Source organism: Emydura macquarii, unplaced genomic scaffold (genome assembly GCF_026122565.2).
Source record: "Emydura macquarii macquarii isolate MOO-44397 ecotype Brisbane River unplaced genomic scaffold, CSIRO-AGI_Emac_v2 contig_2846, whole genome shotgun sequence".
In the NCBI taxonomy this organism is placed as follows: Eukaryota; Metazoa; Chordata; order Testudines; family Chelidae; genus Emydura; species Emydura macquarii.
Window position 1 is genome coordinate 1,075,420 of NW_027132983.1, and position 12,516 is coordinate 1,087,935.

Here is a 12,516-nt window from a genome sequence, read left to right on the forward strand (position 1 = left end):
CCGGTCCCAGCTGCCAGAGTCGGCAGAAAGAAGGGACTGAGGGGGCGTAGGGCCGGCAATGCCTCATATACCGCGGCATGAGTGCGGGATTCCAGGGGGCACCGGAGCCAGCCCTACAGGATCTGCTAAGGGGAAAAAAGTTCCAGGAACCATGCACGGTGGTGTGCACTCACCTATAATGGAATGGACATGAGCAACACCTCTCGAAGAACATCAGTTACTGGTAAGTAACCTTGTTTTTTGACAAAAAACAGATGGAGCATTCTGGATTGGGAAAGTCGTTTCTGTGACAAATCCTGGGTGACCTGGGGTGGAGTGCTGTTTGTATGTCTATTCAGGGATGGCCAAACTGTGGCTCGTGAGTTACATGTGTCTCTTTTACAGTTAAAGTGCAGCTCGCAGAGCCCCCTGCGCCCTCCCCCTTCTCCGCCTACCAGACTGGGTGGGGAGCTCGGAGCTTCTGCCTTGTGGCAGCATGGAGGTGCTAGAGGATTCTGCCCAGCTGGGAGGATTGTCTTGGGGGTGGGGGTCAGTAAGTTTGGTCACCCATAGTCTATATATTTATTTGGATTTAGTTTAATAAAAAAGCCCACTGTCATTTAGCTAAGAAGCAATTCAGACAAGTTCTTAGGGGTCATCTGTTGCTGAGAGGTTGTTCAGTGGGAAGGATCAATCTACTTATGTGTGGGAGGACAGTGGGAACAGCCCATTAGTTCTGGATTAGAGAAGCCTCTTGCAAAAATATAATATAAGCGTAAGGAACAAAATGTCCTTCCCGGTCTATGTTAAATGCAGATTTACCCAGAGCCCATTCTGCCTTTATCTCTCGTGATCAATGGTAACTTGTTGCAAATATCTTTCTTTGGGTATTGTATTAGCTTCAAGGTCTAGCAATTTAATAGCCCAGCTGGTTTTAGAAAAAGCTCTATAAAAAAATCTTCATGTTTTTCTTATGGAATGGAAAGATCCCAAATAAAGTTAGAGGCTTTATAGAGCTAAAGATTGTCTACCTTCTTTTACCAGTCTGGAAATTCTACAACTGAGCAGCATTAACTCTGGGATTGATTACAACATGCAGAGATGAAAGGAACTGCTTTAAATTACCAGGACCTCAAAGCCTTGTTTTGTTTGCCATATAATTTTTCCTAATTTAACTTACAGTAATGGAGCACTCTTTTAATGTAATCCAAATATGGATATCACACTGAAGGCTCAGAGTGTAGCTGTTTTTTTTTTCCGGAGTTACAGCTCAATATTTATTTTGAGACAGATTACGCTGCTTCTCCACACACCTGCCTTGGCATAGAGGGCTATGGCTGCAGAGTGACCACTATGGTTTAGATGAGGATTCAGCGAATCAGCTCTCCAGGGGCTACCTAAACTTCTCAGTGAAGAATGGAGATTTGGGGCACAGAGATTTGGGGCACAGCCATTCCCTTCCATGACAGAAGGTATAGTGTCTGAAGGAGCAACTGCGCCTGCAGAGCTGCACTCCAGGTGTGGAATGAAGGATTCTTTCACCATGCCGGGTCCCTGCAGATCTCAATACACAGCCCCATTATTCAGTGTGTGGGATGAGAATAAGATTTGTGCCTTTGTGCACAACTGAGGGAGTTTCCAGGCTTCTGTCCTATCTTTAAAGATCCAAATAAAATATGAAGAGAACATAAAAGGCTGAAACATCTGGGAAATCGCTTTGCCAAGTAGCATTACAAGATTTTTGATCAGCTTAAAACTAAACAAGATTCACCCAACAGAGATTTCTATGTGTATTTACAAATTAGGTAGGTTTAGCATGCTATTTTAGAAGAAGCAACTGGATCTTATTTAAAAAAACATCATCTGGAAGAGACACTCCTATCTTGGCAGATATCTAAGGAGCTTCTTTCTAAAATCTGTGGTCCCATTATAAATCATTTTATTCAATTACATAGGCCTCAAATGTCTTTGGGGGAGAGATTTGCAAGGATATCCTTAGACTAAACCATGTCTTGAAGCTTTAGCTTATCCCTCTACTTCTGTTGTAACAAATACCATGTAAGTAGATGCAATTGTTTATATCTTTGTTCAGTGGCAGTGCTCCGTCACTTTACACCTGAAATACTAGCAAGCTTCGTTAAGCATGGGGTGAAAAAAGTCAGCACATTGATTCTGGGATTGTCTCATAATTGGAATTTTCTGGACTTCAGTGCAAAATTTTTTCAAATGAAAACGAGGACATATTTTTTGGGTGGATGTAGAAGAGATGTTGGATCCTATCCTGATTCCATTCAAATCATGCTGGGGTTATGCCATTGACTTCAGGGGATTCAGCTCATTATCTAGATCCATTTTTGAAATCCACAATACATTAATTTTGCTTGCCAAAAAGAGATTCTGCATTTCTGGACAAAAGCTCTTTCAACTTGGTTAAAAGAATTTAAAACATATTTGGACCTGCTGTGGATTAATTTACATCTTCAATGGAACAAAAGAGGAAAGTAGATTATTAGTAAAGCATGTCTTATTTCCAATAATTACTCTAAACAGTTGCTTCTGCTTCAAGTTCCAACAGTGAGTACATCTTGGAGGCTGACTCGTGCATTCCATGTTGGATAGCAATCATATCGTAGGTACATGTAAATGTTGTAAATAATTAATAGTAATAATGAATAGTTAAGTAGTTAAATCTTTTAAAGATGTTTTCATAACTTTATCATTTCTAATTTTTATTTTCAATATAATACAACAAAAATTATTTTAAAAAATAGATGTGCCCCTCTTATTATATATGAAGAAGACATCTTCCAATTAAACAGTGAGGAAGGCAAAGAGAATGGTTTAGGAATTTAGTGGTTTTCATGTCTGTTTATTTTGCAGAACAAGGAGTATGTATGTCGAGGCCATGACTACGAAAGGCTGGAGGCCTTCCAACAGAGAATGTTGAGTGAGTTCCCACAAGCCATTGCAATGCAGCATCCAAACCACCCAGATGATACCATCTTGCAGTGTGATGCTCAGTGTATCTTTTCATAAAGGCAGCCTAATGTTAATCAAACTGTTCTAGAACGCAAAGGGTGGAGGAAAGGGAAAGGCGTTTCATTTTAGAAGATCTTGGTTTATATCTGGCTTTAGTGATAGGTGTAATGATTTTCATCATCTCCAACTTGTGTTTAATGGACATTTATTCCATTACACACCAGTGGACATAATTGTCACTTTTGCTCAGGAAATACTCCAGTTCATGGCTGATGTACATTTGCAGGTCTGTGTGGGAAGACATGCACACTGCCTGGTCCAGTCCACGCTTTACTCTAAGCTTTACTGACACTCTCTCCCGTATTGAAAATTACATTTCACCAGACATCCACCCAGCTACCTTCTGCAATTCCCCAAGAGAGAACTGTGCATTTAGATTCATGCCAATTCTCAACATACTTTACAATTTCTTTTTCACTTCACCTTCCTTTTGCACTGCACGTTTCCTTCCATTCAGACTACCTGCCTCTCTTATGCAGTACATCAGACTTTGATTCCAGTTCATCTTGTTGACACTAATCTGCATTGTGAATTTACATGCAAACAACAAAACAAATGTGGTTGTGCAGTATCTGAGGACTGGACCACATGGCATTTGTTTGAGTGTGTGGACATTTGAGGCTAGATGGGAGGGGCAGATTGCCTGCTGGCTCCTATTTCACCAATAAGGATACTGAACAGTACTTTGACTTTACTGACAAATAGCCTCAAGTTACATTTACCAAGAGTAGAATGGTCATTATTTCCCACTCCCACTTCTGCCTTCCATCCCTGACAGAACCCACTTTTTCTTTGCTATGTGACGTTGAAACACCAAGTAACAAGGGTTTGTTTTGGGTTGAGCTATTTTGGGTTTCCTTTGCTTTGCTTTCTAATGTCTTGTCTGCACAAAAGTTACACCAGTTTAACTAAATGGGTTTCTAAACTGATTTTGTTATATCAGTACAATCTGTGCATGTAGACAAAGCCTAGGTAATAAAAGCCAGTTTTTCAAAGGTATTTAGGTGCTGAAGGATGCAGCCCAGATGCCTAGTGGGGTTTACAGGAGTGCCTAAGCAGGTTATACGCCTAACTTCTTTTAACATCAATGGGAATTAGGTGGCTCACCTGTTTAGGCACTTTTGTAAATCCCACTAGGTGCATGTATGCATATTTGGGGCTGCCTAAATACCTTTGAAAACTGCCTAAAGTTCTTACAATGCTGTAGGGTTCCCTGGCCCTGGAGATGCTAGCCCACGATGACTTGTTGCTACCTTTGAAGCAGCAGTGAAAAGGAGAGGTGAGTCATGGAAGAAAAAGGGAAGCATGCATTTCATACTTTCTCCACCTTTTTTTCTTATGGCAATGTGTAACATCCCTACAGGAGCCATGTTTTGTCTCATTGTATTTTTATTTGGTACCCCCCGTGTGTTTCTTTGACTCCTCGTTTTGCAGATTTGCAGATATATGCAGTGACTCCCATCCCAGACAATATTGATGTGCTACAAATGGACCGTGTCCCTGATCGCATAAAGAGCTTTTATCGTGTCAACAACATCAGGAAGTTCCGCTATGATAGGCCTTTCCACAAAGGTCCAAAGGACAAAGACAATGAATTTAAGGTAGGAGCAGTAAGTAATAGTAACTAGATTTTAATCTCTCCAGGGCGTAGGTACTGTCTTCCTCTTCTCTATTGGCTCAACGCCTTGCAGAATGTGGCCTGAATCCTAATTTGGTGCCACAAGATGTTTTAATTCAAATAATGAATAACAGATGCTGGACGGTTGAGCCCAATGGTTGCACCCCTGGCCTGAGTAAAGCCTACTCTGTTTAAAAGGTATTTGTGGCAGAGCCATGGAGAGGGATTGTGAACACCTGCAGTGAAAATAAGGGTGTTCAGATTGTGATTCACGGGGTCCCCCACTTACTGTATTCTTTGCAGAGCTTGTGGATTGAACGTACCACTCTGACCCTGACTCACAGTTTACCTGGGATCTCTCGGTGGTTTGAAGTGGAGAGACGAGAACTGGTAACATTTCTTATACTTGTAACTGGGATTTGAATGAATAGTTCTTCAGGATGAAGGATGGGCAATTTAAAATCTCTTGACTGGGTCTTACAGTTGAAAAGATTCACACTTCAGTGGTGGATATTGTAGATTCTTTTCCCATCATTTCCTCAGCCCAAATAATTGCTAAATATAACAAGAGGGGCACTGTGAAGGGAACAGAGCAGTCAGAGTAAGTGCCAGTGAGGTACAATTCTGAATCCTGACAGCATCTCCAGTCAGTTATTCAGAGACATGTGACAGCTATTGTAACTGCTGAGATGAGTGTGCAGTGAGGTGAACTGAGATGTGTTGCTGACACACAACAAAACTGTTGTGAAAAGCCATCATGACAAAAGGGCTAGCTAGTCTGCGCATCAGAAAGAAAAGGGAGCGCTCGTCAAGCAGTAGTAGGAATTGGTTTCTTCACAAGGAAGGGAATGCTGTGGCAATGAGGTGTCCAGGGCATTGAACTATTCTTTGTTGCCTTGTAGGTCGAGGTAAGCCCTTTAGAAAATGCCATTCAAGTTGTTGAGAACAAAAACCAGGAGCTGAGGACATTGATAAGCCAGTATCAGCACAAACAAATGCATGGCAACATTAACCTGCTCAGCATGTGTCTGAATGGAGTCATTGATGCCGCAGTGAATGGTGGCATAGCACGGTACCAGGAGGTAAGCAGGGACTATACCTCTGAGTTTAGTATCAACCAATGAGCAGCTCTTTCCCAGTCGCATTTCTCCTGCTGTGTTGACAAGAGCATGATTTAATAAAAAGTCAAATACAAAAAACTAAACCTGTGTGCCCAGCTTTCATACGTATGGCTGAAATTCCATACTTAATTGTTTATATATCAGCACTTGGACATGTAAATCTTGTTGTATGCAGTTAAGTGTTGATGTGGATGTCCTGTCTAGGTGGTCACAGTTGAAAACTGAGCTTCTCAAGTGTAAATTCTGATTTGACACGGGAAAGCTAATCTTGCAGGTAGAACTGTGAAGCAGGCAGTTTATATACTGCTGCACTGTAAACTCATTTTGCAAAGCAAGCAGTGGGACTTGTTCTCTGTGCTGATGGAAGCTGAGTGTGCTGAGGTCCCTGCTGAGGGAAAATTGCTGGCTGGCACTTCCAAAGAAAGAATTGTCTTTGCCAGACAGTGTCCAGTATAGTCTTAGTCCTAAGGGGACCTAATGTGCTGTTTCCTTAGCCAGGAGTTAAAGATGTATGTTGCAAAAGGGCAATACAGGGACACATACTGAAAAATGATGCTGCTGGTCCACATTTCTGGGTTGTGTGTCCCCAGCAGAGAAGATTAGAAAATGTTTTTCATCCCTTACATTATTTACTACTTTAGTGACTCATTTCCTACAGTTTCTTGAGATACTTAAATGAAAGAAGTTCAAGTAACGGGCTGATGCAATGGCTTAGTGATAGTGCACTGCACTGTCATTTGGGAAGATTTGATTAGATTCATGATTCTTTGGAGCTGGGAGGAAATGCCTTATGCTACTCAACAGTGATCCCTCTGACTTAATTGAGGAGCAGAATTATCTAGGCAGCTAAAATTGTGGTACTGGACTTCATCTAGGTCCCAAAATACTAGAAGAGATGGAATTTTCAGTCTTCTAAGTGTATTTGGATCCCCTAGGATTTTTGTTTCTTCTTCTCTTCTTCTTTGACATATGGGCATAAAGAAATATTTCCTGATAAGCAAAAGATTTGTCTTTCTCCCACAGGCCTTTTTTGATAAAGATTATATCACCAAGCACCCTGGAGATGCAGAAAAAATTACACAGCTCAAGGAGCTCATGCAGGAACAGGTACTGCTGTGCTTTCCAAGATGATGAATGTGTGACAGCGTGTGGGCTCGCAGCCAGGAGCTAGGCTGCAGCCACCCGCATCCCAGCTTGCAGCTGGAAGTGAGGCTCCAGCCGCCCACGGTTTGCCCAGTCCCAGCTCGCAGCCAGGAGCCAAGACACAGCCACCCTGGGCTTGCAGTAGCTGGGCCTTCTCACCCTGCTCCCAGCCAGGAGCGGGAACCAGCCACCCGGCTTTCTTCTCAATTTCACTGCTACAAGAATGACAGCCCCTCCACTGCTGTAAGGGGACACAGTGTCTACACTGACACTGCGTCGCCCGAGCTCTGCTGACAGAAGCCCTACGCTTCTCATCGAGGTGGTTTTGTTTTGTCGAAAAAACGGGGGAGTTTTGTCGGTGGGGGCGTAATTGCAGCGTGTATACCAGCACTGACTTTTGTCAACCAAACACTCTAATGTAGACCAGGCCCCAGAGCTAAGTAATTCATTCAGAAGCAGAGAAATTCAACACAGGAGGTTTGTAGTGTCTTTAAAACATAGGGAAGTGAGAAGGGCAAGGAGTTAATAATGCACTAGCCTTTCACCTCTGTAGATCTGAGATGAAGCCTAATTTAGATGATAAATTCAATGAGTGTGGCTGCTTCTTTGATTAAGTAATGGATGTCTTTCTACATTACAAAACTACCCATCATTTTGGGACATTTAGCAATCTCTTCTCAGTAGAGTCTCAGAATAGACATAGTAAAGGTGGTACAGGTCATGACCGAGATATATTGGCAGAGACATGTGGGAAAGCATATACAGAGCCTACTAGCACTACCCCTGGCTCTGTCTCGTGTACACAATGTCTCACTTGCACAGACGTATCAAATCTCACCCAGATTGGTTGTAAATAAGTGCTGTGATAGAAGAGAAAAATCATGTCACTGTTAAATGAATGATTGATAAAACATAATATATTCCAAAAATCTGTCCAAATCTGAATGGCGCTTTTGGGATTATTCGGCAAAAGTGGCATGGGTTTTGAGGGTCACTTAGTCTCTGTGTATCTCAGATTTTCCATCTGCAAGATAAGGATAATGCTTACCTTACCAATACTCAAGGGGAGTCATGAGGATCAATTAGCTGCTACTTGTACAGTGTTTTCATTATGTAAAGTATTGTTATTAAGTATTACTGTTCTGTCTCATCAGAGAGTTTATATAACCCTACTCACTAATATTATATTTATGACCTTTATGAATAAATAATGAGCAAGAGAGAGAGGAGAGTTAGGAGTATGCATGCAGTTTTGGCACCATTCAGATTAGTTGTAGGACATCCCCCTACAAATCTCCATTAGCAACTGTGACCCCTTATCTGATACTATGTGAAAACATGGAGGACAGGAATTTCCTGTGTCACAAAGAACTGTCTGAGTGAGGATTCAACACCGTTTGCTCTGCAGAGAGAATCAAGTTTGTCATTTTTTACAGTTATCTCTTGCAAATAGAAACTCAACATGTCACAAATATGGTTGTCTCACACTTAAAATGTATGTTAAACACAGGCCTGTCAGCTTTCTTAGGCTTACTAATTTTCAGCAATCTTGCAAATGAACAATAGACTATTTTACAGATATCTTTCTCTTGCTGTCCAAACTAGAGGTCATAATTATGTAGTGGCTCCTAGGATGAATGTAGATATTCTTAATTCATGATGTTATCATTTTTTTTTTAATAGGTGCATGTTCTTGGAGTGGGTCTGGCAGTACATGAGAAATTTGTACATCCAGAGATGCGTCCCCTACATAAGAAACTGATCGATCAGTTCCAAATGATGCGATCTAGTCTGTACCATGTAAGCTCATCTTCACCACCATCACTTCCGGGTCATTGCCAGCAGTTCAGAGCCATGATAAAAATTCATTCAGTTGCAATGAGATGCACACAGGAATTGAACAAAAGTAGCATATATTGAACCTGTGGGATTGTCTAACTCTTACAGGAAACTTTGTTTCCAATGCAAGAATTAATGCCCAAAAAGGTTTGCAAACTGAGCCTTTAATATAGTCCTTGGGATTTTTCCAGGTTCCTCTCTAATTTTTATCACTGGCGATGTAGCAGAAGGCCCGTGAAGCTGAACTATTTTATGTAGCATAGGGCAAAAGTCCTTACCATAGAGTGCTGTGCCAGGGCTGGGGAGAAAGATGAGTAGACAGTACTAGTTGTCCATCTCACAAAACAGCCATCCTGTAATTTCAGAGTGGGATGATTCAGGGCAGACCAACTATATGTGGGGCTATGTATATTTTGTATCTCCTTTGATCAGGATCCATGAGTATCCCGTTCTGCTGCAAGCTGCTGAATGCAGCATATGTGTCACCCAGATGTGGGGCTGGACACATTGGCTGGTTGGCAGATCATACTCACTCTGCAATGTGCTGTGCAGGCCAGGATGTTGATTGGATATGTCTCCTACTCATCTTTTGTCCTTTCCTGCTGCCTGGAAGCCCTCTCAGCAGGCAAGGACAGCAGTAGAGGGCAGAGAATCAATCCCATAGTCAGAATGCCCGTATCTCCCCTAGGCTTTTAGCATGAAAATACTTGCCATTAGTTCAGGTATACTAATGCCACAATAGTGGGAGAGCTAGTGTAAACAGGGTACTAACAGCTGCTGCTATTTTTACCTCCATATCCTACAAATCTGCTCAGGGTAGATAATTGGCTGTCACCATTTCACATATAAGCATCATATTTTATGTGTTTTACTCTATAACAATAGAAAGAACAAACAGGACCTTCCACTTAAAATGTGTTTTAGGAAATTTCCGTGTGAATCTCCAGTGTTGAAATAGTGGGGCTGTTTAGTGTGTTGGTTAACCAAGTGTACATGATTTGATTTGCATTTAGTTTTGTTGGGAGCTTGCCTCTTGGCACTGCCACTGAAGTCATTACTTTGTTAGCACATTTGCCACTCAGCTGTCCTTAGTAAGGGGAGAGACGTCCATTTCATCTAATTACCACTTCCTAATTTGACTAGCACAGGGCATCCATGGTTATTTAAGAACATACAGACTAAAAGTGAGCTTCAGTAGCACATAATAAATAGGTACATGATGCTAATGTGTTGTCACTCGGCAGAGTTGTGTGATCAGTATTTTTTTCTTGCCAAGTTGTTTGAAAGCTTAATAAGAAGTTAATTACACAGAAAGCGAATTGTGCTGCATCTCAGTTACTAATGTCTCAAGATTTGGCTGCAGCTGTAGAACCAAACAACTCAGAATTAGAAAGGTTAATGCTTTTTAAGAGTAAGCTCATTTAGAAGACTACTCCTGTTCTGTTTGAAGAAATCTGATCACGCACTTGTCTGATGGTCATGTTTTCCCTATGGCCAATTTATCCTGTATACATCCCACCCTAATCCTCAGTCTCCTGAGGCACATCACTGAAAAGGCAACACATGGTGTGGAGGGAAGAGAAACAGAACAGTCATAGAATAACCATTAGCCTCTCTGCAAGTGCTGACTGTCTGGTTAATGTTTATTTTTTGTCAGTGGTTCTTGCAGAATCAGTGATCCCAAAACAAGTCTAAATTTCTCTGCTTCTCAGATTATGTTTAATAATGTTGTCAAACATCATAGAGGAGCCACAGACTCCACTGTCACTAGGACTGATGTCCACCCATCCTTTCATGCCGTTTTATTCTTCATGCTCTGGGGCAGCTCCTTGAGGTGTTTGGGTCAAATGAGTCGTAGGAAATGGCAGACCACTTATCCATTCCTAGTACAGTGTCATTTTCACAGATATATTGACTCTTTCATAAACATTTTCAAAAACACAGAAGGCGTATCTTTCAAAGATGTAAGAAAACATTTTGAATTGCATATGGTAGCATTTTACATTATATGCTGAAAGGAAAATCCACATTTTCTCAGTGTTAGCTAAGTTAGTATTATGTGAGGATGGCCACATAAGGCCTCCAGAATTACACAATGTGCCCTCCCTTTAATATGGAGATGTGGTTCCCATAGACTACAGCTCCCAGCCGGCAGTTCCCCATCTTTGTACAAGTGGCTGGGCCATACTATATGCTGGTATTTGTACTCTCTGTAAGCCATATCTACATATTAAAAATGAAGGCAGTTACAGTCTGGGCCATTGTATGCCTAAGATTCCAGCAAATTGCTGAGGTGACTCCTGGGAATTGTTGGTAATAAACTAATTAGGATTGGGGTGAAGGGGGCTGAAAGCTCTTGGACTAATTGCAGAACCATAATAGCTCTGTGAAGAACACAGTCACAGATTTATCACCAGTCTTCTGATAAAAAGGGAAAGCTTATTCTCCGTTTCCCATGATCAAGCCCAAAATTTCTGAATAAGTGATGTTGTATTTCCTATGTAGGAATTGCCTGGTTTGGATAAATTGAGTCCAGCTTGTTCTGGTACCAGCACCCCACGCAGCAGTGTTCTTGTGTCACATGGCCCTATGAGTCCAGAGAGCATCAAGCTGGTGCATCGACACAGGTACTTGTTTTTCTGCTGTAATCTCTAGATGGTCTAACAGTTTAAGCAGAAAGTTCAAAATGTACAATCCTGTATTGGGATGGGGTCTTGAAAATCAATGGAAGGGCAGAGAGAGACTTGAATAACAGTTATGGGCCCAAAGAAGCCTAGCCTCATAGGTGGCCAGAAGTACTGTGGAGGCAGCAACGTCAGCCTTTGTAGAAAAGTGTCCCTTTCGCTAGTCTGTAATGACCAGTGATGTTTGATTTAGAGTCATCAATGCAAAGCTGTGCAGTGAAGCCCATCCTTTTCTTGTCATGTGTAGACTGGAAGCTGTGCTGCGCTGAGAATCCTGGGATTTAATAGAGATCTTAAGCACTTGTTTGCTGGAAGCTGACACATAACCACTCCACTGCAATGTTTATACATACAGATAGTCTATCCTTCACTGGCGCTTAGATTTTTCTTAGAACCCAAAATTCACAATGACTTTGAAGGTCTAAACTTTTAATATTTCTGACACATAAATGAGGGATAGGCAACCTGCTCAAGTTAAATAAGACACTTACTTTGACAATCAAAAAAAAGTTTTGTTGCCCATCTTTGGAACTGAACTCAAACTGAAACTTTGTTCAAGGTTCTAAAGCTGTTCAGCTTGTTGTGTTTACAATTCTGATTTCCAGCCTAGATTAAAACCAAAATATAATAAGGGAAGCTTTCAAGGTAGTAGATCAGAATAGTAAAAAAATAGCACAGGCCAATATTCAGCTTTAAGAGGCTTCTAAGGTTTAGATACACATCTGCATTCTTGGATCCTTATTCAAACTGAGCACTCATCCCTAGAACTGGTGATAGCAGGACTTCAGGATGCCAAAAATATTTTTAGTATCTATAAAATGTGCTGTGAGTTGAAAAGTTGTATAGCCTCACAAGACAGAACACAAACACAAGAATGCTACAGGAGTTGTAAATCTCGGTTGCTATTCTCTGTTTGTTCCTTTTGAAGAATGAGTCTATATAACTGTTTTTAAAGCTTTATTCAATAGGACAGGCTGCAGCGACTCATTCTCAGGTGCATGAATCCAAGATGTTAAATTCTGTTGTAGAATTCCACAATCCATCACTCACTCAAAGTGATGGCACTTTTCTTAAAAGTCATAAACTTGTTAAA

General features: G+C 41.3%; 1 protein-coding gene across 1 annotated transcript in view; it reads left to right on the forward strand.

Moving 5' to 3' along the window:
* The window catches only part of DOCK3 (dedicator of cytokinesis 3), a 460,968-nt gene that overhangs the window by 428,922 nt on the left and 19,530 nt on the right, over positions 1-12,516 (forward strand). The window contains 7 exon segments of the mRNA XM_067568165.1: positions 2,860-3,001; positions 4,453-4,619; positions 4,940-5,026; positions 5,539-5,718; positions 6,781-6,864; positions 8,584-8,700; positions 11,245-11,366. Coding sequence (XP_067424266.1) covers positions 2,860-3,001; positions 4,453-4,619; positions 4,940-5,026; positions 5,539-5,718; positions 6,781-6,864; positions 8,584-8,700; positions 11,245-11,366 — 899 coding nt within the window.